General features: G+C 38.1%; 1 protein-coding gene across 4 annotated transcripts in view; it reads right to left on the minus strand.

Annotated features, from left to right (window-relative positions):
• The window catches only part of shroom3 (shroom family member 3), an 82,642-nt gene that overhangs the window by 49,048 nt on the left and 5,679 nt on the right, over nucleotides 1-27,915 (minus strand). For all 4 annotated transcript variants that reach the window (XM_053478423.1, XM_053478421.1, XM_053478422.1 and 1 more), the window contains exon 2: nucleotides 12,090-12,244. In XM_053478423.1, the coding sequence (XP_053334398.1) occupies nucleotides 12,090-12,244 (155 nt within the window). The remainder of the gene's footprint in view (nucleotides 1-12,089; nucleotides 12,245-27,915) is intronic.

The following is a 27,915-nucleotide window of genomic DNA, read 5'->3' on the forward strand; positions in this document are numbered from 1 at the left end:
TAGTGGCACTGGCGGAGCTTGAACCTCCAACCTTCTGATCACAAACAGGGAGCTTTAACCTTTAAGCCATCCTTGACCTGTCCATAGCCCTGTTTTTTGTGAACTTACCACATGGGAAATGAAATTTGGTATCATCTATCAAACAAGGCTAGACTTGATTTCTCTGAGTTGTCCAATGTGAATTTATATGCACCATCCAAATGCAAAGAGTGATCACCTTGATACAACACAGTAAGACTGCTTAATTAACTATTTTTAACGGCTTAATTTACTATTTTAACTAAGTTCATTAGGTTGAAAAAAAAAAAAAAAGTTTGGGTTATTTGGGCACCGCATTAATGCTTTTGGGAAACTGTTTATCCTTCAGCTGTAAATGATATTGTCCTCTGACCAGAGACAATAAGAATGACAGGAGCCTAATTTCATGGAAGAAATGTATGCTTTTAAGCACACAAAAAAAGTTTATCGTACACAATAAAAGTAATACACCTGTATGCAGAAAGCAGAAGGGGAACAGAAACCAATCAGAGAAATGAAATGAGAAAGAGAAAGCTCATGGATGTGGGGTAGCCACAGGTGAAAGGGACTGGGGTGTAGATATGGGAAATACACATGTACAAGTGAAACCCACGTTCATGTTAACAAACACAATCCTACACATATATGTTTGTGTGTGTGTGTGTGATGGTGTGTGTGTGTTAATATTTGTGTGCTTTGAGTACCTGCGCTGTACTGCACCTGTCTTCGTATATACACCATTGTGTGCTTTGACTGCTAACATAGCAACACACACACACACACACAAACAAACACACACACACACACACACACACAAACAGTGTATCCTGTGTTTTGAAATACAAAGGCCTCTTAACCCACAATGCACCTGTGCAAAACCACAGAGATGATTTCACGCTGATATTTCAGGCAGACAAAATGCTATACTGCTTAAACCTTTAGCTCTAACCCTAATTATTTATAGGATCATACAATATATAATAGGGTTACATATACAACATATAGATGTATATACTGTATACAGTACAAGGTATACCCAGGTTTTCTACGCTTCTAGTCATAGTTTGATACCCAGGTTTCTTCTACTGTAAAAAGACATTTTTTCACTTTTTTTTCATTTTTTCAGGGTAAAGTTACAAGAAAACCCAAGAACCAACTATAGGAGAAAGGCAACCCATTTGGGGGCTTGGAAACGAGGCCAAAGGCAGAGCCACTGCACATGCACTGAGAATAGAGCAATTTAAAATGAAACAGAAAAAAGGAAAACAATAGCAGTTCATGACAGTGGTAAAGAAAAAAAAAAAAAAACAACAGTCTGTGACATCACTAACAACCTCCACAAGGCAGAAGTGAAGATCTTATCAACAGTAAGAATCTTGGCAAGTCTGGTTCAAAATGAACCTCTACCAAAGTAATGAAAAGCTCAAAGTGTTAAGAAAGATAGAATGTGCGTATGATCCAAAACATACAAGCTAATTTTTACTGACGACTTAATTACTGATGGTGGCAGCACAACGAATTAAAACACTCAATGACAATAACAAACTGACAATTTCCAGAGAAATATATCCGGTCTTACTGAAAGGATCTTTATCATGCAGCAAAACCATGACCCGAAACACAACGAAGGACTTCCTCAGGGAGAAAACTGGAAGGTTTTACATTGGGTAAGCCTATCCCCATACTTTTAAACCAACTGAGCATTTCACCTCCGAAAGAAAGAAAATGATGGCAGAAACAACTGAAAACAAACAGAAATTGAAGGAAGTTCTGAAAGACACCTGAAAAATCATCAGAAAGGAAGAACACAACAGTTCAGTGATGTTAGTAGGTCATCAGTTTGATCTCAAGCAAGCAATAGGCAAAAAAATATTAATTGTTTTTTTTATGTTGATTGCTATTTTCTTTTCTTTTCTTTCTTAAAAAAAAAAAAAAAAAAAAAAATCTTTCATTTTTTTTCTTGTGAAGCTGCTTTGGGACAATGACCATTGTTAAAAGCGCTATATAAATAAAATTGAATTGAATTGAATTTTATTTTAAGACTATCTCTTCCTGTTTTTATCTATTTTGCTACACCAAATTGGATTGTCTGCCATCAAAGGTGCCACATTATAACTTGTTTATCACATCTAGATGTAAATATCAGGAAACAAAAGCTGATATTCTGATAAATAATCTCATCTAATTTTTTTATCTTAAACCTTAAATGTCTTCAGCACATAGCAAAAACCAAAGCATCGGCCTTGCTGATGAGGACTGTATATGAAGTAGATTCGGAGTGCACCGCTTAAAATTTAAAAAGCATATGGTGGTGTCTCAAAACTATGCATTTTGCAGCAAAAATAACGACTGCCTAATTATTTATTCACAGTTACATAGACTGCTGGCCAAAAGAAAATTCACACACTGAGATTTCCTTTTAGTCACCTTTAGCTTTGATTATAGCACACAATGTGGTGGCTGGTTCATGTGTGAAAATGATTCATGTTTTCAGAAGCACTCACAATGTGCTGGAACATGCCTGTGCCATCCGGGAAGAAAAACTACACTGCTTTGGTACCTCGGTCTTCCAGTACATTCAGGTCGTCAACCGACTTCATTTTATAACGTTGCTGAGTCCAGGGGATGAATGGAACCAAAGATTGGCCCTGGACTTCCTGGCCCACAGCAACCCACCACATCCCACATCATAATACATTGTAAATTAATGTGAAGATTAATTTTTAACACCACTTACTAGAATAAAAATATAACGCAATACGTAAATACCTGCTATTTAAACATTATTTGAAGTATCACTGAACATATATTATACAAATAAACAAAGGAAATATTATAAAGACAAACAATATATAAAACTATAAAGACAATATTTTAGTTAGTTGGGGGGGGGAGGGGTCAACTTGATGCAGTGTACGATACACCACTCATCAGTGTAAGCTGCAAGTGCAGCAGGGTAAGTACTGATGAACCAGTGCCTGATGATGATGACCAACACCTCTCCCCTGATCTACCAGAGTGAAAAGGAAATCAGACTGAACAGGTAAACTGGAATAAAATCATTAGCAGCATTAGCTCGTGCTAGTAATTATTATGGCAGTCAATATTAATTCAGAATAACGTTTCTCAGCATTATGTTTTATTAATATTAACTACCATAATAATCAAAATGAGTAACTAGTTTACTAGCTCGAGCTAACGCTGCTATTGATTTTATTCCACATTACCTGTTCAGTTTGATTTGCCATCCTTTTCACTTTTAATCTGTTCATTTGAAGCATTTCATCGCATCTACCTTTTCTTTCTTTCGCGTGACTTTTGAGCTCCACCTTTCTTTTTCTCCCCTTTTCATCCATGGAAATTATTATTAATTATTTGCTCTGTATCGAGGATCAATATATAAAGGATCAATATCGTTCCCTCTGTAAATTAGAAGTGAAAGGTGCCATGTTTCAGAACACGTATGCAATACATTCACATTCACACAAACACATGCTCTTTGTCAGCAGAACCCATGCGATCGACGCACTCATTCATCTGCGCAGAAAAGAGATGCAATATTATTTTCGTTTTTATTATTTCCATCATTTTTTATATATTTGCGTTCTGACTGGGCCGGCCCACATTGGACAGCGGCACACCGGGAAAACACCTGGTGCTCCAGATGGCCAGTCCGCCACTAGGTGAGTCTAGAACTGACTAACCGAAGCAACCACAGAATATAACACTGCCTCCAGAGGTTTGTACAGTGGGCACAATGCATGACAGGCGCATGGTCCTCTGGAATAGGATCAATCTGACCTCATCAAACCACATGATCATTTTCCATTTATATAAGTGATCTCACAACGTTGGCGATTCAGCACAATCTTTCCAGGTTAGTCGTGGCCAATTCCTCCCCATCACTAGGAGGCTCCCACATTAAGGCTACTACTACCACTCAGCCGGGAGCACGAGTACTTCTCATCCCTCCCCCCTGAGAGAGCTCGGCCAATCAGCTCTCTCTGTGCCTCCGGCTGTTAGAGGAAAACAGCATCACACTGGGTTCGAACCAGCGATCTCCGGATGATAGGGCGAGCACTTTACCACTGCGCCACTCGGAGGCGTGTTAAAGGGTTTTTATCAAAGTTTCAGTCATTTCAAATCTCTTAGGTCGTTTTGCTTGATGCAGCCCAATAAGTTAACCCTTCATGGGCAGAGTTTAGTTCTTTAAGTTAACTTATGCCATTTTGTCACATATACATTGCTAAAAAGTGAAATTCTTGGGGTCAGAGTGCAGGGTCAGCCATGACCCAGGTAGGTTTAAGGACCTTGCTCATGCGCTCACAATAGCAGCCTGGTGGAGCTGGGGCATGAACCACCCATGATCAGTAACCCAGAGCGGGTATGATTCCTGGTATGGAATTTTGATATTGTTTGCTGTTTTGTTCTCTAGTGTTTGCGTGTGTGCATGTTTTTACAATAGAGTAAACTGACTTTGTGTTGATATCAGAAATAAAGTACCAGGGTGAAGGAGAGAATAAAGGTGAGGAGGAAATAATGAGAGGAAATAAGAGACTGTGGCAGATGGTGGATGAAAGGAGCGTTGTTAAATATTTATTACTGAGCATAATTATTTTACTACACTGTACCTACCTACACACACACACACACACACACACACACACACACACACACACACACACACAGTGACGCACATATGATTTACATTACCATATTAAAGAAAAATGAAAAAGTACAATTTCTTTTGGTCCTCCTAACGACAAACCAATCAGTTTCATACACCAGTCAAAAACCTAGTAACTATTTATTACATTTAATGTTTTATTTACTGTGTATACTATAGTAACATGAAGGGGTTTTTGTCTTTGTGGTAAATTTGTCTTTTTCTGTACACCACCAGCAGCACAAGAATAAATGTATAGAAGTCTAGATTCACATTACCGGACACTCAATTCTCTGCGTTTTTGGTCAGAATGTATAGCATAAGGGTTTACATTCATACTTACAATTGACTCTTATCTAAATCTACTGTAACGTGGATATGTTTGTCCTCTGAAATGGCATGCATGCGCACATCGATACTAGTGATGGGAAGTTTGAATCATTTTAGTGACTCGGTTCTTTGAATCTCGTTCATCAAAATGAATAAATCTTTTTTTGAGTCATTTAGATCATTTCGTTCTTTTAATAAGAAATAAAATGTTGCATTTTTAATAAACAAACCCCCAATACATCTACATACACAAATGTTGGCTATAGTTCCAGTAATGAAAATATTACAATGCAGCTAATTATATATTATAATAAACAGAATGAGCAGCACCTCTCATATCTTCTAGTTGTTTGTTCTTTTGAATCTATTTCACCGCAAAGTAGTGATGGGTCGTTCATGAATGATTTGTTCTTTTTAAACGAATCTTTAACGTGACTCCGAAGAACGAGTAGTCTCGGAGAGTGATTTGTTCATTTTTTACTGGGGGCGCATGCGAAAATCATCACAAAACCTCCGTAGGTCATGTACAGGAAACAGAATTGAGCGATTCTTTCTCAATGACTCTTCTACTCAGAGTAGTTCGTTCTTTTGACATGTGACTCCCATGACGCTATGCAGTGCAGTAAACAGGAAACAGAATTAAACAATTATCAAGTAATCTTTATCAACGAATTAGTAGAAAATGAACGAATTACTCTCCGAGACTACTCATTCTTCTGAGTCACGTTAAAGATTCGTTCAAAAAGAACCAATCGTTCATGAACAACCCATTACTAATTGATATGCCGTTGCTCGCACCCTCTGAGCTTAAGCACGTCAGGGGTTTGTGTGTCTACTCATTAATTTCAAACAATGAAAGCGTTTTTAGCAAAAGCATGCTTGGGATTTTGCTCTTGAGCATATCAAGCTGTTAGTTGGATGTATTTGTTGAGGTCTAGGAAAAGGAAGGAAGCCAGATGCCTAACTATAGCTGTTTTAACAGTTGTTACTAGTACTGCTATAAAACCCCTGCGCTGCCAGTGCTGGCTGATGTTAGCGGGTGCCCCAGGCATGCGAAGAGGCCAAAAGTTGCATGAATTCCGACTTAAAAACCATAGACCTCTGGTCTGAAAAACATTTTTAAAACCCTAAAAGAAATTAATTAGATCTTTGTCACATTAGGGTAAAAAAAATGTAATTGAGTCAGACAGATGATATGAACGTAGGGCTAAAGTTTCAGGGGTCAAATCTTTCAAAAGACACACAAAGTCTGTTTAAACGCTTGTCTTGTCCAAATCAAATGCTGCCTACTTTAAAGACTTCACCTGGTCCATTTTAAGGGCAGCATGCATACAGTTTTGGCTTCACTGAAATCTACCACATACCCTACAATGCAGCGCCAGTCAGTCAGTCAGACTGTTATAAACTGTTCTGGGAAACACTGGTGATAGAAGGAGGACTTTCTAGTGAAAAAATTTTCTAGTTTTCTAACCGCCAAATATTCATTCTCTTTTTAATTTCTATTTTATTGTATTTTTTTCCAAAGCAACACAGCTTTACAGAATTAAAAAATATATAGGAATAAATTATAAAATGTAGAAAAAAAGTCTATACTATATACTATATAGATGATAACTATGACTTATAAAATTTAGGGCAGTAACCTAGCACTGGGCACGGTCTCAAAGCATTTTCATACAGTACAATCACTTTCACAGATTTTGAAGCTTTGTGTCATAATACACCAGCTTTATGAGACAGCAAAACATCAAGGCATTTAACCCATCAAGGCAGCTGCCTGGGGTTTCAGACACACCTACAGATGAATGAATGGCATTCAAATTAGCATGATGTTTTTTTCATGTTAAACTGTCTGAACGTGTATTTTTGCATTTGGCCTGGGGAGCAGGTTAGACTACATAAATATCTAAATCTAGAGACTAATCTCTTGATTGTGGGTTCCTCCATATCCAGATGCTTGGAACTTGCCCTGTGCTGCTGTAGATCGTCCAGTGTGAATGTGCTTAAGAGTTTCCTTCCTAAAAAAGTGCTAGTTTATGTTTAAGACTCATTCAGTAGATAATCTGATTTGGATACCTAAATAAGGTTTGCACATAAGAACTGCTGCTGTAATCCTAAAGACTGCCTTGTGCAGTAGTCCAGTATCCAGTGTCACTCAATTACCGCATGAGTTTCTTCAACCTTTTTTTCCTTGTGCAATTTGTTTACAGCTGTTTTCTGTGCATTTAGGGATCTATAGCCAGATTTCGTTATTTGGCCAAAAGTATGTGGACAACTGACCATCATACCCGCACATTGTGTTTTTTAAAAAATCCCATTCTTTCAAATAGGTTTTCAGATCATTGCTTTGTATGTTTCTGACCAGACTATTAGGGAGGCCAGGCACTGAAGTTGGTTAAGGAAACCCGGGGTGCAGTCGGATTCAGTGAGTTCTTACACTCCAACCTGGACAAAACATCATCGTCTTCATGGAGCTGGGTTTTGAGCACTGTCATGCTAAAACATGTTCATGCCTCTTATTCCATGAAAAGGAAATTGTAACGCTACAGAATGCAAAGACATTCCATACAACCGAGTGCTTGTAACCTTATAACAACAGTTCGTTAAACGCCTGCATATGGGCAGCTGCAGACTGGCCATCAGAAAGTTCGGGAATTTTAACCAACCCCAGCATTATCTACAGATCAGCTCATTTTAGCTGTAGTTACTGCACATGACTGATGCATTCTATAACAGCAGGCAGCAGTTACCATCACAGCTAAAAATATCTAAAACCATCCAGCACTTGTTGGTGAAACATGGACAGAAAGTGGAAACCCTTGGCCAGTCATGCGCTTAACAAAGTGTTCACCAAAAACAGAAAACGAGTCTGCTGACCGAGTGTACAAGAATAACAGACTGATCTAATCATTCTGCAGGAGATGAGGAGGATGGTGGTGAAGCAGAGTGAACAGGGAGTGAGCAGGTGCTTTGAACAACACAAATAATCTAACCAAAGAAATACATTTTTTGTTACCCTTCGGGCTTCAGTGCTGGAGTTTTGCTGGAGGTTTGATCATTTCCATGGTTTAATTAGATTACTGATCAAAAGCGGCAGCATTGTGGCGTAAATGTTAGCACTGTGTCCTTGCACCTCCTGGGTCGAGGGTTCGATTCCTGCCTTGGGTCTGTGTGTGTGTGTGGAGGTGGCATGTTCTCCCTGTGCAGGATGTGTTTCCTCCGCAGACTCTGTTTTTTGCCCCCATGATACTAGTAGGCTGACTGGAGTTTCCAAATTGTCTGTGGTGTGTGAGTGAGTGAGATTAGATCAAATCGGGATCAGCACAGATCAAATCGGAGGTTCACTAATTATTGTTCCTGTGTGACTGTAAAGCAAATAAGACTATAGCACAACATTTATAAGCTCAGGTTAACCTTTTTTTTTTGGTAGCCATATTTGTGTGCTGGCTATGTGTCCACAAACGTTTGGCCGTACATTCTATGATCTAAACTTCCTGATAAATGCTCAACAAATCTCCAGTTGCTCCTGCTCCGATCTCCAATCTTCTAAGCTGTGTATTCACGCAAAACTTTGAAAGTGTCCTTTACGAGCTCTATCAGCTCAGGAGCTCAGATACAGTACGATAGTTTTTGGGGTTTTTTCATTTCATGAATTCCTGTGTACCTGCTCCTGTGAATGAGGACAACTGTTTGGGTTTAGTGTTTAAAAGCTTGTTATTTTGAGAATTATACATTTTTACACATTCACATTTTTTTCTCGTTATACAGGAGATGATACCCGATGTATGACGGGGACAAATCCTAATAAAAAGGGTAAAAATGTTGTTATTTAATAAAACTTACTGAACATCTTATCTCAGTTAAGGACACAGTACACTGAAGATTATTGGCCTTTTTACCCTCGCTGCATCTTTCTTTCTTGCATAATCACAGCCATTAATAATTACCTGTTATTTTTTCAAAAAAATTTAGGGAAAACATATACTGTACAGAACTGAATGAACCCTCAATGACAACTGTAGGAGCTTAGGTCGTCACCGTCTTGACGCGAGCTGACTCTGGTTCAAAACTTCGGTTAACCCAAATGGGCAGAACAAACGGAGCCTGGCTGTTGGTTAAAACAAGCCCGACTTGTTCACTTTTTTTGTGCCACGCTGTAAAAATGCCTATTTCTGTTGTGAATTCAAGCATGGATTAAACAAGCAGTATATGGGGATTGATTCACTTTTGGAGCCAGATCCTTTCAAGGAATTTTCAAGCAGCGACTAATTTTTTTGAATATCCTGGGATATGCGCCGGGTCCACTTCAACCCTGACTCTGATGTTACTGAAGACAAGTGAGAGAGCTCTTCTCGTAATCTTTTCATGATGGTCAGCAGCCATCTTTTCACATCCTCCCAACTTCTCTCTGTCGTTCTGACACTCTGATCCCCCACTTCCACTCCCTCCCACAGCCACACAGGTGTCACACAATGCCTACCTTTATCACTCTGTTACTGAGCCTGAGAAAGGCCACGTCAATGAGTGTGGATGTAAAAGAGAATGGTGGAGAAGGGCAGTGTGTGAAATGCCTTGTGTGCGAGGATTGTGTGTCAGTGTGTGAATTATGCTACTATGATGTCTGATCTCAAATGTCTGCAGGGTCAGTTCACCCAAACCACCGAAGCATCGCAAACATTTCCACCAATCAGAAACCTAAAGAAATGTCATGTCTCTTTCCACCAATCGGAGCTGTAAGACACCTCATGCTGCATTGTGCTTAGCTGGGAAATGGAAGTGGAGCCTATACAGTATAATTCATTTTAAAATGAGACGTGTTGGCTTTACTGCTTATGCGGTGAGCAGCCATGGTTGTTTAACATCACTTGCTGGTTTGGGAGTTCATAGAAATTTGGGAGTGTAGAAATTCCAAGTTGAGGATACATTTTCAGTTGTTTTTCCTGGGCGTAATTTATGCAGAGGTGGAAGGTAACTAAGTTCTCATGTTACTGTACTTAAGAACATATTTCATGTATATTTACTTTAATTGAATAATTTTATTAGAGGAAACATTTAAATTTTTTACCATTTTTTAAAGCTCAAAAGTACAGCAAGTATCTGTACTTTTACGCCAATACATTTGCACACATTTTTATGTTACCAAACGACCGTGGTGTGTAGTATTTGAAGTAGGAATTTTGCCACCTGCTGACTATGATGACAGGGGTTTAAAATCAGAAGTGGGGCCAATTGCACACAGCCACAAAAACAGCATGTTCACAGTTGGTAAGCAGAAAGAGAGAGAGACAGGTTTTTTACTATGAAAATGGCTACTGTGAGCTAATACAAGCCCAGTGTATTTGTTTTTTGTATTTTGTATTACTCAAGTAAATGAAACTTCTGCTTTTGCTTAAGTAAAATATTCTCTATTTTTATTTTTTGTTCTTTGCCCACCTCTGGACGAATATAAACATACATTGCAGCAGCTTCCACCAATCAGCTTGTAATAAGAGACATTATCACTCCTTTTGACAATTAGCATATCTTAATAATAGGTGTGTACTAATACACAAAATCAAATTCATAGCGTTCAGTACAGGATGTCTGGTCTGGTGCACTTTATGGTCAGAGTGAACTGAGTTACGCTTTAACTAGTTCTGGGAGATTTCCTCCATTAATTTGGTTCATACAGTAGTACGGGTAGCACGTCGCTTAGGACTTTAATATTTAAACATCACTTCCAAGATGTGGAATTTGTACAGGGTCAGATAAACAAGTTTATTTCAAATATAGTTCAGTGTTCCACCATGTTGGCATCACTCTGTAAAAAAATAAAATTTAGGAATAAAACCTCAAGTTAACTTCTTTCCTGGTGGTATTTTATGTGAGACCTCTTTCCCATTGACTATGGCAAGAGAAAAGTGTTTACTGAGTTGTGCAAAAATATTTACAGCACCATTACCAGAAGAGTAATGGTGTTCCGTTCATCGGCCCCTGTTCATAAGTCGGATTTGTTCTTAAGTCAGACAGTGACTACATGTTATATACACGTTATGCATACCAATCCACTTGAATAAATTTGAGCGGTGCTGCATGAAACCCTTTTTAAACATGCCTAATGAGTCAAGAGAGAGGGAGGGAGAGACAATACTACAAGTTGTTTACTGCGCTTGTCTCAGAGCTTTTTTCCACTGTATTAGATTGTGAACTCTGTTTTCTTGTGGAATTTTTTCCGAAATTAGAATTAATCACCAACAGGACAGCATCGTGCTTCCGGACTGATTCATTGAAACCAGTGAGGCTGACTTATTTCTCCCTCCGCCGACACACACACACACACACACACACACACACACACACACACACACACACTATACTGGAAATATTGTATATAATTGTAAATATTGGTATCTGGTGTACTGCACTGTGCATTTATTGTACAATACATGTGAGCTACGTCAGTGATTTGTTCCCATCTATGAATGTTTGTAGTTCCGTGGTCCACTCAAATCTGAGAAAATTCGTAACTTGATGGTTCGTGAGTCGGGAACCTGCTTTAGTTGCTATAGATAGTGCAGTTTCTGTTCTTGAACAATTTAGCGTACCTAAACACTTAGATGTATGTAAGTTTTTAAGAAATACACCTTATATGCATTTGTAACGTGTTCAGGACATTATGACCAGTTTGCTGCTGTTTGCAAGTTTATACGTGTAAATTTGTAAAAAATAAATAAATACATTCCCAAAACATACCGTACCATGACTTCAAAAATATCACAAGCTGCTTCCATCTATAAAAATATCAGGAAACCCAAAGATACCCTACTGTTGGAACCTTTAAAACTTTACCTAATATACACATTGCTGCTCTTTCAACCAATCAAAACAGTGTAAAAAAGTGACAGCACCTGTTTCAGTACTGTAGACTCTCTCTCTAACAGCTCAGTGTTTCCCCTACAGGCCAACATGTGCTACTATGAAAACATGGCAGATCACATCCTACTAAAGAAAACATGGCCTAATATATAACCAAATATTTCATAACTGGAAGTTTGCAGCTTGAAGCATGTGTATGTCAGGACGTGTGTTTTCTGACCTGCGCACTGTGAGTTGGAGAGTCTTGTAGGATCCTTTGACCAGTGAAATGGCCTCCTGTCTGAACCCACTCAACTCCACACCATTGATGATGATGACTTCATCCCCGACCAGCAGGGGGCACTGTAGAGACCCGGCTTTCCCACCCTCCTCTACCTACGCACAAACACACAACATGCACACGTAAACAAAGTGAATGATCTACATACAGAACCTGAAGGTGGCCTTGTAGCCTGCAGGCCTTCCTTCCTTTAGAAGGAATAAAGTACAAAACCTCTAAGGAATGTGCTTCTGGAGCTGTGAACACACACACACACACACACACACACAAACACACACACATAAATAACCTTTTAACAGTCTGAGATTTAAGGGATCTGTTTCTGGAACACAATGTGTACTTTGTGGTCAAAGCCTGGCAAACTTAATAATATTATTCCACAATACTGTTGAATCTCCAATTTAGCGAAGGATGAATTCTGTGGATTAGAAGATGTGCATTAATTTTGCATTACAGCTTGAACAGAAGTTCCACCTGTAACAACAACGATAGGTTAATATTAATGCACGTATTCTAATCAAATATCAATAATAAACAGTTTAAAAAACATGAAACATATAATAATTGACAGTGAGTTTTTGCTGGAAAACATTTCTTTAACCTTTATGGAACGAGGCTCAACTGTAAGTGCTTTAAAACCATCAACTTTCTGAAAGCAAGAAAAACCCTTCAGCACAGAGGGGACTACACTGATGATATTTTATCAGGCCGCATATTTTTAAGAGAAAACCAGACGAAAAGGGAGAAAACAAGAGAGAGAGAGAGAGAGACAGAGAGAGACAGAGAAAGAGAGAGAAAGAAATGAGGGGTGATGGAATAATTCCAGCCATATTATAATTTATAAATCATTTAAACTGCAAAGTATTCAGACAAATGCACAATATGTCATTGGTTGATAAATTAGTAAATCAATGTAGTACGAGTGAAATAATACATACAAGCGAGTTCAAGCCAAAAATGCTTATACTTGACAGTAAATTGCACTGGTATGTTTTACCGTTTTATTGCGGCGCTTGTCTGTGTAGCTAGACAGATTGAGAATTTAACTGATTAAAAGTGCTGTAACCAATAATGTTTGTTTTGCATAATATTTCTCTGGAGCTCAAAAAAGGGGACAGTTCCAGCTCTTGGCACCCTTAATATTGAACCAGGTATGTTTTTGCGAAAGTGCAGTATTTTTGACATGCTCATTTTTTTTTATTGTTCATTTAAACTTCTTGAGCTTCATTAAATTTTCTTGTATAACTAATATTTTCTGATTATGAAGCCTATGAAGTGTCTATTATCATTTATGATTAATGATTAATCAATTATTGGTTTAGGTTTGGAAATTTGCAAACCTACAGTATCTAGCAGCTATTTTCCTTCAGAGAGAACAAAAATTATTTAGTCATATTGTGAAGTGTCAGTTACACATTATTATGTGTTATTTGTATAGTGCATTTTACAAAAGACATTGATGCAAATCAGCTTTACAGGATAAAAAATTCTATATATAAACTGCAAAATATTTACAGTTGACCCACAAAATTCGCAGCGTGCTCTATATTCCTAGAGCACCCGTTACTTGTGAAAAAACATGAATTTTGGATGTAATCAAAAATGTCTATAAATGCCTTTTTTTTATAAACCGTAAGTATGCCCCCAAAACACTTAAATTTTATTTCAATCTCAGCTTAGTACATTACCCTTTTAAAAAAAAGAAAGGTAAACCAGTATACAGTAAAACCTTGGATTGTGAGTAACGTTGTTTGCGAGTGTTCCGCAAGATTTTTAATAAATTTTGACTTGGAAAACGAGCAAGTCTTGGTTTACAAGTACTGAGTATCATGTATCACGCATGCGCTTCTTGTTTTGATGCTGAGCGTCACATGATTACAACTGAGCATGAGCTTCTCACTCTTGTGCTATGGAATTGTAGGTAATCGTCTCCGCCGCTGGGTCTTAGTGCGCGTCTCTCACTGGTATAATTGACATTACTGTGCATGCGTGTACTGTTTAGTACAACACTGTGACCATGTGTGTGTGCGTAAAACATATTTTATTTTGTGTCTGTTTGCGTGTGTGCCAGCCTGCTCTTTGTGCCTGTGTGAGCGCACCATTGGACACCGTGCCATACACACACACACACACACACATACACACACACACACACAGAGACCCCTCCTACTTTCGCCTTCACAGACACACAGACACACACACACTCTTTCCCTCTGCTCTACACAGAAACACTGCTTTGTCACTATTCTTTAAGTGTAAGGTAAAGTGCAGGTTAATTTGTTTTATTTTTATCTTACAGCAGTCATTCCGTTCAAGTGTCAATAGAGAGATTTCTTGTTTATTTTGCAATAAAACAGTGTTTCCGTTGTGTGCGCGCATGTGTGTGAAAAGAGTAGAGGACGGGTAACTGTGAGACGAGAAGGGGGAGACGGGAGAGGCTCCTTACTTTAGCTTCACACACACATATATACACACACACAGTGCCTGTGCGCACAAACGAAAAAACTTATCTTTTGGGATTTATTTTTAAGGTAAAGTGCAGGTTAATTTGTTTTATTTTTATGTTATATTTTGTGTTAATTATTTTTATGTATTCATTTTTTGGGCTGTGGAACGAATAATTTGGGCTTCCATTATTTCTTATGAGAAAAATTATTTGGTTTACGAGTATTTTGAAATATGAGCATTATGTTCGTAATCCAAGGTTCTGCTGTACTGTACAGTACTGTACTGCTATGTGTCCCGCAGTGCTAAAATGTAAAATAACATTGTTACTCCTATATCCCACAGAAATTACTGTAATACTGTAATTCATGCAAGCGTGTTTTCTTTGGTATAAGTCCGTTAAATACAGTAATAATTCTGCGTTTAATAAGCTTTAATAAGCTGTGTAATAAGATGCATAATAAGCTGCGTTTTCCTTTACGGTTGCTTTGTGTTCTCTCTACAGTACTAAAAAATTTAAACAGTACAGGTAGGCATGCAACGCACGAACAATCGACTTACGAATTTCCACAGATAAGAACGGACCCCAGTTCTACTTCCGGTTTAATCACAGAAGTACAAAAAAATGGACACTGCAGTGAACCAAATACCAATATTTACAGTTATACACAATATTTTCAGCAAGGTTTTAACTGAGGCCGCGAACTTTGAACCACGACTTGGCATGGGTCGACTGTGTCCTTAATCAGCAAGCTTAAAGTGACGATGGCAAGGAAAGTTCCATGAGACAAGCATAAGGAAGAAACCTCACTAGGAATCCTTATTTTGGGATTAAACCCGATAGCATGACCATAAATAAACCCCGTCTATAACTATACAAATTTCTTATTTATAAAAATGTTGCATAAAAACAATATCACACCTGCAATAATGCACTAGTAATCGCCCAAAGCAAATTACAACTGGGTCTATATCCAGTTTGTCCAAGCCACTGACTCATGCAGGATTGTTTAAATTTAGCAAATTCAGGTCTTTCATGGTATTTCTTACATGGAGACAGTCTCAGGTTTGCCGGAACATGCAGGAAGGTGACAAGCTGAGACAGAAAAAAAAAGCTAGAAAAGTGAGAACTGTATAGCTGCTATAACAGAAATGATATATTGTCTTAAGGATAGCACAACATTATATTTATTAATGAGGTAAAATTTAAATAGATTAAATTAAATTAGATTGAACTTTATTGTCACTGCACATGTAAGTACAAGGCAACGAAATACAGTTTGCATCTAACCAGAAGTGCATTTTCAAAGTGCAGGATAATTTGCATATGTAAACATTATACAGTGAGGAAGGTAATATTATGGGTGCAAATAAGCAAATAAATTATAATTGGGCAAAATGAATAATTGGGGAACCACAGTAGTATAAGAGGAATAAGCGAGTGCTGTTATGTTTTCCATACAATTTCATATTACATGGGTAATCATCTGGTCATATCAGGGATTTTATTTCCAAAATTTTAATGCTAATTTTACTGTTTTGTGTACAAATACCAAAGGATTTTTGAGATATTCCATCTAATCTATCTACCGATATCAGGATTAGCTCTGGTTCTTTCTTCCGGTATGTTTTCACATGAGCAAGGTGGGATAGAGGGTACCTGCTCAGCTCTTGTGCATGTGCCTTACAGTTCAACCTGCTCAGCTTCAAGCCGAAGTCAGCTGATCTCGTATCAACATTACTAAAAGTGGTCTCAGATCAGCAAAAATGGGCACGTCCGTCCAACACCCACATTGCCCCTGTCTTATCTAAAGAGTCTAATGACAGGAAGCACTCATGCGGTGTAACCGTTCTAACAGTCCCACCGGGAAACAAAGTATGCGACATTTACACTGACCTTAATGGAGTTGAATTCGGTAAAAGCTTTTGGGACCCGCATTAAGACTTGCTGAGACTAAAGCACCATTCAAGCAGTGATAAACACACAGATAAGTCGCCCGCCCAATCTCCAATGTAGGAACAGTGTTTTAGAGTGCTGTTAAAGAAGAATCAAGTATATGAGGAAAAAGCATTGAAACTCCAAAAAAATTCTTTAAGATTCCTAGAATCCTTGAGTTGGTGTTCAAAGTTCTGGTCCGCTTCCAGTGATCACAGGGTCCGTTTAGAATGATTAGGTTTAGTGCTTATCTTCGTAATACATTAGGGTGGTAGATGCATAAATAGCATCTTAGTAAGGTTTATGATTTGTCTGAGAAATCTCGTTGTCTCATAGTTCCCCTTCTTAGAGGTGACCCCTGGCAACTCATACCTTCAGTGTTGGCCATTTGAATCTCACCTTTGGTCTGTGTGTGTGTGTGGAGTTTGCATGTTCTCCCTGTGCTTGGTGGGATTACTCTGACTGCCTACGACAGTCCAAAGACATGCACTGTAGGTTTACAACTTGCCCATAGTGTATGATGGGTGTGTGAGTTATGACTAACCAGTAGGGTAACCAGTGCTGTGCTTTAAGTTTCCTTGGATAGACTCCAGGCCCCCAGTAACCCTGCACAGGAAAAGGACTACAGATAGTAGTACAGTGTAGATGGTTTGTTTCCCTTTTACGTCAAGGGTTCATGGGTGACAAGCTTCACATTGTCTTCACCCCTGATCATTTGTCTATTAATCGACAATTTGAACAATTTCTGCAGTAGCTTTTGAACTTTTAGTCACATTCTTTTCACATTTGTGGATTGCTTTTGTCTAATATCTCCCTGTGTTCTGACCCCAACTATGTGCTCTGATGATAATTTATGAATTGTCCAAAATAACCGTGCTGATTTTATGCACTTTTGTCCTGACTTCTTGAGTTGCATGCCACACTCTGCTCCAATCTGTAGACACACCTGGTTGGTTACCTGGTTTTAAACATACAACGCAAGGCATCCAAAATATGCAATAATCTCCTTGTGAACAGTTGATCCTGAGATATGTCTGCTACTTACAGTAAAGCCTTAATAATGGCTCTAATCTGAGGTGAGGTTTGTTAATTAGTGATTTTGAAGGCTTGTAACATCCCAAATGAACCTCTGCAGCAGACATACAGTAAGTTTTGATCTTGCTTTCCTGGGAAGGTCTTCATGAGAGCCTGTTTCATCTCGGTGCTTGATGGGTTTTGCAAATGCACTTGACATTACTGTACTTCCATGAACTATTCCATAAAGGCAGATTACCGTGCATTTACATCCAACCCATTAAAAACCCATTAATACATACACAAACTGTTCTGTTCTTGAGCTTAGTGAAGGTTGCTGAAGGTGTGATGCTGAGGAGAAGACCTGTTTACATGTCACATAACACTTTGCATACACTAAAACCACAAACTGGGGAAACATTTGTTAACTGGACAGTGACTTTGAAAACTAAAAAGTGTAGTTGCTTCTGGTGAAGTAAATTAGTCATTTCTGTGTAATGCAACAAGTTACACAACAACTACCACTTAAAGAAAATCTATAAAGCTAGGGATTCATTAGTTTGTCTTTAATGGAAAGGTTACATAAATATCCTTGCAATAAATGTTTCTCTTTAACAAAATGTTTCACACAAAAACTATTAATAATCCATCATAAGAAACCCATTTATAGTGTAGAGGAATAGTTTACTCTGCAGTACATTATGTAATATTTCCAAAGTTCAAGAACAACATAGACTAGCATTTTGGGTTATATTGTGTGGACAGGGGAAAAAGGCTTTGAGCTCAACAGTGCCCTCTGGCTTTAAAAGTAAAAGAAGTGCATTTCCAGTGTAAAAAAAAGCATACAGTTCTTAACTGTCCTGCAAAACTCTTGTCCAATATGCCAAAAAGTGCAAAGAAGGTTCCGGCGTGACCGGCGTCCTACTGTTACTCAAAACCCACATCTTTTGTTGTTGTGCTTCACTTCCTGACATTCTTCCTTCCTTTTCTTTTCTTCTTTCCTTTTGTTTCATTTATACACGTTTCATCTATACACGTAAAAAAAAATGCTCGGACAAAAATAATTAACTCATACAAGTGAGCGTGGTGTTTGGGACTGCAGCTATAAGTTATTTTGTTATTAGAATACTAAGGAAAGCAATAAAAAACGCTCAAGAATTTTCTGTTATGAATGATAAATGGAGAATGAAAGAATGTCAGGGTGAATTTTTAAGTTTGTTGTACTCATTCATACTAATCATTCTTTACTTGCATTATTGAGTAGCCTAACTCATACTATTTAATAGCAGTTATTTTTTTTAGTTGTTGCAAATCAAATAAATTGTTGTTGGTCTTTCGGCTGCTCACTTTAGAGTTTAGAGTGATGGGAGCAAAATGGCTCAGCTTTTACCAGTTTACATGATTGCAGGACAGTCTGGTTAAGTTTCCCTTTTGGATGGTATGTAGCCAACAATCCAAGATGGAGGGTAGTAAAACAACAAGAAAACCAAATTGGGCGTTTACTTTTAGCTTCACGTTTAGTGTTTGGAGAATATTTCATCTTTCCACCATTTTATCCTCTGCTATAGAAACTAATCTGCTATTAAGCCTTTTAAAAGTCCTCCATTAGACTCTTAACAATTTTTACCTTAGAAGCTGTTTTTAGGGCTAAGATGTTTCGTGAATCATTTTTATCTTTACTAAGATTTAGTTCTAAATTTAAGGGTAAATTCTAAATAAAATTCATAATTCTAAGAATTTTCTTAGAATTTTGTCACTAGGAGCAACTTTTAGGCTTAAAAAGCTTTGTAAATACGGGACCAGGAGTCCAATTAATAGAATGAGAATGAAGGTGTTGGTTTAGAGCTCAACCTATAAAAGCACTCAAACAGTGTCAGTGTGCTATTCACACACAGCATTGGATGATGCCTTAGAGAAAAGAGATCTCAGAAGACCTACTATCAAGGGTTACAGAGTAATCTCAAAAATGTTTAGGTATCAGTCCATAATTAAATATAATGACTATGAATGGGAACAATTTGGTACTGTAGCTATATACATGGCCGCCCAGCCAAAATCACTCTTAACTCTACAGCTTAAGTTTTATTTTACCTTCAGGTACATTAATGTAAATGAGCTTGTCCCCTGGGGGTGCTGAGTAAAAGTAAATAAAAAATCAGCGAGGTGCAAATATTTGCACCTTCCTGATTTTTATTTACTTTTTTTGTATATTGGCCATAATTAAATTATTCAGATCATCCAATAAATTTCAATATCACACATACAGTCGTACCTCGCATGCGAATTTAATCCGTTCTAGAGGTGAGTTCTCAACAAGACAAAATTTCAAAACGCATTTTCCCATAGAAAATAATGTACTGTAGATGCAGATAACCCGCTCCAGCCACCCAAAAATATAACCAATATTACCCATTTCCAACACTGTAACTATATTTCTGCATATAAAAACAACCAAAACATTTAGAAAACACATGTAAATTAAGTAAAATTTGTAAGTGAAGTAAAATAAATAGACAATAAACCTCACTTAACCTTAATTTATAATTCCTTTGCACCAGCTGCTTTTAAAATGAAACTGAAAGTGGCTCCGTTTTTTTCTTGCTTGATGTGCTTCATGGTAGTGTTATGTCTTTAGTAAATCTTGCAAAAATGCGAAGAAAACCACAAAAGAATATGTAACCTCACTTTACTTGGCTTTCGACTAAAGCAAACCGGATGTACACACGACCAGACGTGCACGTAACAAGAACCGGTCACTCGTATGCCAAAAATGCTTTGTATACTGCAAATAATTGCTTGCAAAATTTTGCAAAAATTCCCAAGGTTTATATGCAGAGTTACCTCTGTAACGACGCGGGTCTCATGAGGGGCAGAACCGGTTAGAAGACGATGCTGCTACAGAGGCAATCGGCGTGGAAACACTTCATCTGGCATTGCGTCTATTTAAGGGTCCTGCTGCCTTTGTGCGATCATTAGGTAGCAAAGGTAAAGGTATCAGGACTAAAGAGCGAAAGTCAAAGGTAAAAGACCCAGCGCCTTCGTCTTCCAAAGCAGCCGTCTTGATTAAGCGAAAGAGAGAGAACATCAGTTTAGCAGGTGTGTGCGCTTTCAGTCTCAGTTTAAGTACAATGCACAAAGGATTCACTCATATAAATCCTTGATAAGGGTGGAGACACCCCGAGAGGTTTATAGAGTTTATTTTTATTTTCCAGAGCTTGGTTCAATCTCAAGGAGTTGGTGGAGCTGTTTATTTTTGTGTTTTAGTCTTCTTTTGTTTGCTTTTAGTTCCCAATTAATAATCTCACGCTATCTCCACACAGGAGACACAAGGGTCATTGACCTCCACAGAAGCCCTGCCTAAGGGCACTTATAAGTATTATTACATCTCGTGGTGTGGCTCTCCAAACCGCACCACGTAACAAATCGCTTCCATAATTTTCTTTTGATTCTGTAAAGCTGCTTTGTGATAATAATCATTGTTAAAAACGCTATACTAACAACATTTATTTGAATCTTTCAGATATTATAAAAATATATAATACATAAATATTATAAAAAGATTGCTGATCTGTTAAGGTCTGAATAAGAAGGTAAAAATATATATTACTATTAGTAGTAATGGTATTATTACATTCAATATAATCATTTTTTTTATTTCAGTCTGGCGTGACTGTTACCTTATTGCATATTTTGGGACTTTGTTTGTAAAGACTGTAGGGATATACCAAGTCTAAGAGTTTATTACTGTATTTTTTGACTTTTTAAATATTCAGTTAAGCTCACATAATTGCTTGTACCTGCAGAATGCTGCATAAATGAAGCATTTAAAAAGCAAGTCAAATAATGGCTACGATTACGATTCCACTTGACTGATCTGATACATGAGCAGAAAGAAAGTATTAATTCCAACAACAGAAAAAACAAGCGGATCGTGGGTTTACATGGATAATATTTACCTACTTTAAGGATTACCAAAGGTTTACACCCCCATTAAATTAGTTGAATCAGGTCAGACCGCTCCAACGGAGGTGTTTACATTGCGCAGTTTTATTCTGATCGGTTTATTATTTCCATTATTAGTAGAATATTCTTTTTAACTTTCGATCCCCCTCGGCTCTGGAGTCAGGGTTAAGTCTGTCAGGGCAGGAACTGAATTTGGACACAATGCAAGAAAAAGCAGCACCTCAAGAGAGAAGCCTGTTTTCAATTATCCAAGAAACATGAAGTGCATGTTTGGCTTGTCCAAGTGTATTTGTCCTGTTGGTGTGTGTCTGTGTCTGTGTGTGTGTGTGTGTGTGTGTGTGTGTGTGTGTGTGTGTGTGTGTGTATCTCTTTGCTCTTCCCATCACGTCTTTTATTTTCAACCAAAAGCTCTTGGAAATTCCTCTGCTGACATTCCTCTCTCCTCTCAACTCCTTTGCCCTCCTCCTCTCTCACTCTCTTAACTCACTGTCATACTCTCTCACTCTCTCTCTCATTCTCTCTCTCTCACTCTCTCTCTCCACCACCACCCTTGTTTTCACCCTGTCTATGTTGGATCCTTGCCTGCATTCCATTCTTCACTTCCCACTTTGTGATGGGGACTGTGTATAAGAGGAATAAATATCATATCTTGGTTGGATTGCTCCGTATCACAGTTGTCATATGCCTTTAGAGAGGATAAAACCGGTTGATAAAGCTGCACTGTTCACCATAAATGACTGCAAAAATCGCACTAAACCGACCTGGACAAGGATTTCTGTGTTTTTGCAGTGATTCATCCACATGCAGAAGCTTTTATCTGCAGCATCTAAAGCGCGTCCCACAGTAACACAGTGCCTAGCAGGAAATTTTGGGTGTCCAAGCGTTGTGGTGATGTTCATTTGACAGCATTACAGATGCTGGGACAAAGTTGGTAAGAGGTTATTTTTGATTGGATTACATTGAAATGATGTTAGTATGAGTTTGTTACTTCAAAACGATGGTGACGGGATGACATTAAACAAATGCTGATAACGCAATGCTGCACTTGGAAACACTGTTAAGACCAAACTCATGGCCTGATCCGGACTCGAACGGCAATCGCTGGAGTGAAAGTGCTGCATGCTGACCAATGGATCAATTCGGAAAATGGTGTCGATCCTCGTAAATGCGTGAACATAACAACGAGTGACATAAACACAAAATTACAGTAGAGTCATTTTGGGAGCTAAGATGCAGCTCATGGTAATATAGTAATGTGACAAGAGAGACTAGAGATGTAAATCACCAGTCACCAACTGACACCATATTATCACGATATTTTCTCTGATATTGTTACAGTAACAAACCTTTGAAAAAAAGTTTAATGATTTATTAAATGTAGGCTGTTTTGATACAAACGTCAAATGCAGGTGTTTAACATTTAACTTAAAATTAAAATGACATTATTACTGAGCAGCACATATCTCTGTAATCCACTACATTATTTAGTCACAGGCCATAGTCTTAATACTCAACTTGAAAGGTAGATCAGAAGCTTTTAACATGTGTGATTTTCGATAATGTAACACCCCAAGTCCTTTAAACACTGAGAGGGTACCTTTATACATGGTGGTTGTTGATGATGTTCTTTCTGCTGCCTCAGTTAAGACGTCACTATTCCATCCAGATAAGAATGTGTCTTTCTTGCGCCACTCGCAGAGGTACAACAAGTTACATTAATGAGTATTTAATATATACCTACTAATATATACAGTATATTACACACACAGACACTCACACACAATAATATATAATTATTATCTTTTTAAAAAAATATATAACAGACATTATGATCGAAACAGTTACTCAGTACTTGAGTATCTTTTCACCAGATACTTTTTTACTCTTAATCAATTACTATTTTGAATGACTACTTTTTACTTCTACTTGAGTAATATTATTTTGAATTACAGCTACTCTTACTTGAGTACATGTTTTGGCTCCTCTACCCACCTCTGGCCACTCGTAAGCTTCTGTACTCGGTTACAGAATCATTTATATCCCAGGCTGATCATATTTTCTAATTGATTCTGGATTCAGTGTAGCAAGACATTGACACAAAAAAAAAGAACTGCAATCCATAACTGAACAGATTGTTCCCCATCTCTATGAGATACACACTCTGTGTGGGGAGCTGTTTTTTACATCCCAATCTCAGATTGGAATTTTACATCCTGTTAGAAATGTAAGAACGTGGATGTGTGAATGGATGTTAACCCTTGGAGCATAAACGTTTTCTGGTTGTATTTGCAGTGTTGCATCATTCATTCGACTTTATCTCATCATCATTTTATCAAAGTCGTTCTAACTTTCAAACACCACATTGTCCCAACGGTGGACATCATCGCAATATTATTACAACTTTATTACTCCGCTTAGCTAACATTTTATATTTAAATTCAGATACCTTGCATATACTGAATACTGTACTAAACATTTTAATTTTTTTGTGTCAGCAGGAACATTTATTAAAAGAGTAATTTATGCATAAGGTATTCATCTTTTTGTCTTTAGTGAACATACAGTATGCCTAAAACAACCCCAAGCTCCTAGGTAACATATGTAACATACAAAATGTTAGATTATGTGTGATTCATGGCTCATGGGTCAATTATTCATCTCATTAATGAATAGATTATTCAACTTTTAAAATAATCGTTAGCTGATAGCCAGATTTTTGGATGTTTTTTAAGCATGTAAGATCTTAAGATTAAGAGTAAGTAACTTTCATGTTTGCTAGTCTGTAATGTATTTTTTAATGTTATATTAAAGATATAATGCTTAAGATACAATTCTAAAACCATAACCTACCTGATCAGTTGACATATGAATAAAACATAAAATAGAAAATGTTCTGATTAATTGTTTCAATGAACATATTAAAAAAACAGAATGCTTTATTTAGTTTTTTAAAAACTTTTTACAATTTTCTTTAGCACAACCTTCTCCAGTGAACTATTACTAAATTATTACTATTACTCAAGTAAGGGTGTTTTGTATATTTTTCACCATGCCTAAAATGTTCAAAAAATACAGCATACTGTATCACGGGTCTACACAATTGAGCAAATCTACATAGAACATACTAAATACAGAACAACAAGGCCCAGTACAGGCAGGATTAAATGGCAAGATAAAACTAAGCAAACCTTTTCCTTATATTCCCAACTGCATGTGGATCGGGGTCTACAACTTCAAGGCAATTGGCGTATCCTTCTACAAGCTCGTAATTTAAGATCTCACTGCTTTATTGTTCTGGCTATTGAGTCATGGAATGAGCTTCCCCTCCACTGTATTCAACGTGCAGTAACGTACTGTATGTGTCACCCAAATGCAATCCTCAATGGGTTTAAACCCAGAATGGACATTCAGAACGACTGACTGTTTAACCAGACAGTCTAACAGGGGACACCTGGGCGACAAGAAACACCCCCATGTCAGTCAAATGTTGCAATATATTTGACTGCTTATAAAATGGATGGGTTCGACTAAAAGGTACCATGATCAAAGTTGTGTAACTGAGCTAGATGTAAGTAAATGAAGCTGAAATCCTGATTTTTATCCTGATGTTCACCTTTTAATCTAAACCCCAAATATTTTCGGTGTATATCGAAAGCGTATATAAGAATAGGCCAATCCAATACTTCAAAAGGGGAGTGTATAAAAGACAGCGTTACCACCAATGATCATGTAACTAATCCTGTGCAAATAGGGTTTTGTCCAGTGGTGTAAAGTGCTTCTTGCATTTCAAACAAAAATCATATTTTTCAGGAACTGGCAGTTGGTTCCTATTCCTAAGCAACATGGCATAATGATTAGTTGCTTTTGGTAGAGGCTGCCAATGACTGTGCTGTATGTACACCATAATGACAAAATATTGATGGATGTAAACGCAAAGTCAAATTTGTGAATTCTGTTTGAACTTCTCTTTAAACGTATTTTCCCCTCACTAAAATGAAAAGCGACTGATCGAGAAGCTTTACACTTCTCGGGTGTACACAACAGTCTTGTGTTTACAGAAATAGAACTCTGTTATTTGCCTCAGCCTTTGAATACTGGAGATGAATGGCACTGCAACGGTGTAGAGTAACAGGATGAACATTCAGTTCTCGACTGAATAATAGATTTTAAAAAGTTTGACTTCCTTAAGCAACCTGTTTCAGGGCACTAGGAATACGGGCCAATACAAATACAGTCCAAATAAGGCTTAGTCTTTAACCCCCTTTGCATTTCAGGCATTTGGTATTAACATCCTTAAAAGAGACAGATTTTCACTCACAATTATGAAATACTAGTATACTCTTGACTGCCTACCCACCACACCAAAAAGACTCAACAAATACTTACATTTAAGCCAGAAAAAAGCTAAGTCCCATGCACCCAGGTCTGAGGGTAGGAGGAGTCCTGGGACACACATTAAGGCCAAAATTATACCAATTGTGACTGACAAACATCCCAATCCACACGCATGGTAGAGTTGCTTCCTCCCAAAGATCTCCTGCTCAGCGAGTTTAGCGTCTGGTTATCAACCTTGGACTAATGGTTAAGTTGAAAGAGCAATCCAACAAATTGGGAGATTCCAGAAGAGTGGTCATGTTTCCTCTTGGGGACAGACTCTGCTTATAATTTCCTGCATTACTCTGCCACACAGCTCACACCCTTCCAATGGCTTCTCATTTATCAACTTCCTCTGTGCCTCCTAGAAGAGTGGTCCCAAAAATCATGGAAGGGGGTAGTGAGTGTGGCTTATATTTGCCCACATCTGGGTCAAGGCTCACTGGCTCATCAAGAATGTGCAAGCAAGCAGCACGTAGGAACATTCACACAAAGGTGGCCGAGGTACTGTGACCTTTTTAAAATCGTTTGCCATATTAAGGAAGTCATAGATAATGTTTATTATGGGTATGAATTCTCATTTAGTTTCTTTATCTCTTTAAATCCATATTACTGGGTCCATCACACCTAATACCATTCACGAGACACCCTTATTCAGCGTGACATTTTATCTCATTTTACATGTTGAGCAGTACAAAGTTTAGGGCCTTGTTTAGGGCCCCAACTTGTTGGTGGGGTTTAACCCTGGGACCTTTCAGTGAGTAGTCCAACACCTTAACAACTGACCTACCCTTGCCCCAACTCCTCTAAACACCGAGGGGGTACCTTCATACATCGTTGTTGTTGATTATGTTCTTCCAGCTGCTCCATTTATGTGGTCACCATGCTACGCTGTGCTGACCCCCCACCCCTGATCCTCAAAGGTCCCACCCCACAACCCATAGCACCCAAAGGATCTGCTGCCAACATCCTGGTACCAGACAACACAGCACACACCCCGGTGGCACAAGCGGAAGGTACGCAATACGTGGCATAATGTTTTGTGCTATAATGTTAAGGCTGATCAGTGAACACATGGACTAAATGAATTTTGGGTGCATTTGGCCCCCAGGAGGACCCGTGACCACACATCTGGCCAGTTACAATAATATTCCTATTTCTTTATCCAACACAGAAGATGCCTCCAGTCTCCAGGTAGCGCAAGCTGATATCGTAGGCAACAAAATATTATTAAAAAGGAACGGTGCAGTGCAGTCTGTGAAGCGTGCTGTGTTTTATTAATTTCCATGTCCGAACTTGGAATTAACTTCCATGATCTCAAGCCAGTTTCTACATCATATGACATAAAGAGAAACATAATTATAGTCCAAATTTCTGCCATGCTTATTTGCGATCACAACTTCACACATTAACCTGGACATTCCTTGCACTCCAGCATTGTGTCCTTTGTTTAGCCTCCAGTCCATCTTTTAACTGGTCACTTATGCCTATCGGTTTGTTTATTTTGATTGTTTGTAATGAAAGCTGAATGTGTGACGTTACTTGCTGACGTAACAGCTTACCTGACAAGTTTTATTAGGAAAAAAAGTTGTTAAACCTATTAAGAAGTGTTAAATAATAATCAGATATGTTTCCCACAAAGGAAGGCAAAATCATCTCCCCCTCTCCTCTTTGTTGAAGTAAGTCATGGGGTGAGGCTGCTTTTGTGCCTTTCACCAGCTGAGGATGGCGCTGACACGTCCAAACACACACCCGGCACTGATTAGAGTGTGAAGCACTCGGAGAATCCACATGGTGACATTTCCATCAGCAAGCCTCTCATTCACCTCCTTAACTCCTTTCTCACGCTGTCAGTCTTTTCTAGCGCTTATTCACGCTGACTCGGGCGTCTATATTATACGCTTACAGTTTTGCTAAAGATCCAAAGATTGCTAAATATCTTTCTTTTCACTTTCCTCCTCTTACCTCATGCTCTGTATCTGACTCTCTCTTCGCCACTCCATCCTGCTGCTGCTGCTTATCTCTTCTGTCGCT

The sequence above is a fragment of the Clarias gariepinus genome, chromosome 19, assembly GCF_024256425.1.
Source record: "Clarias gariepinus isolate MV-2021 ecotype Netherlands chromosome 19, CGAR_prim_01v2, whole genome shotgun sequence".
NCBI lineage: Eukaryota > Metazoa > Chordata > Actinopteri > Siluriformes > Clariidae > Clarias > Clarias gariepinus.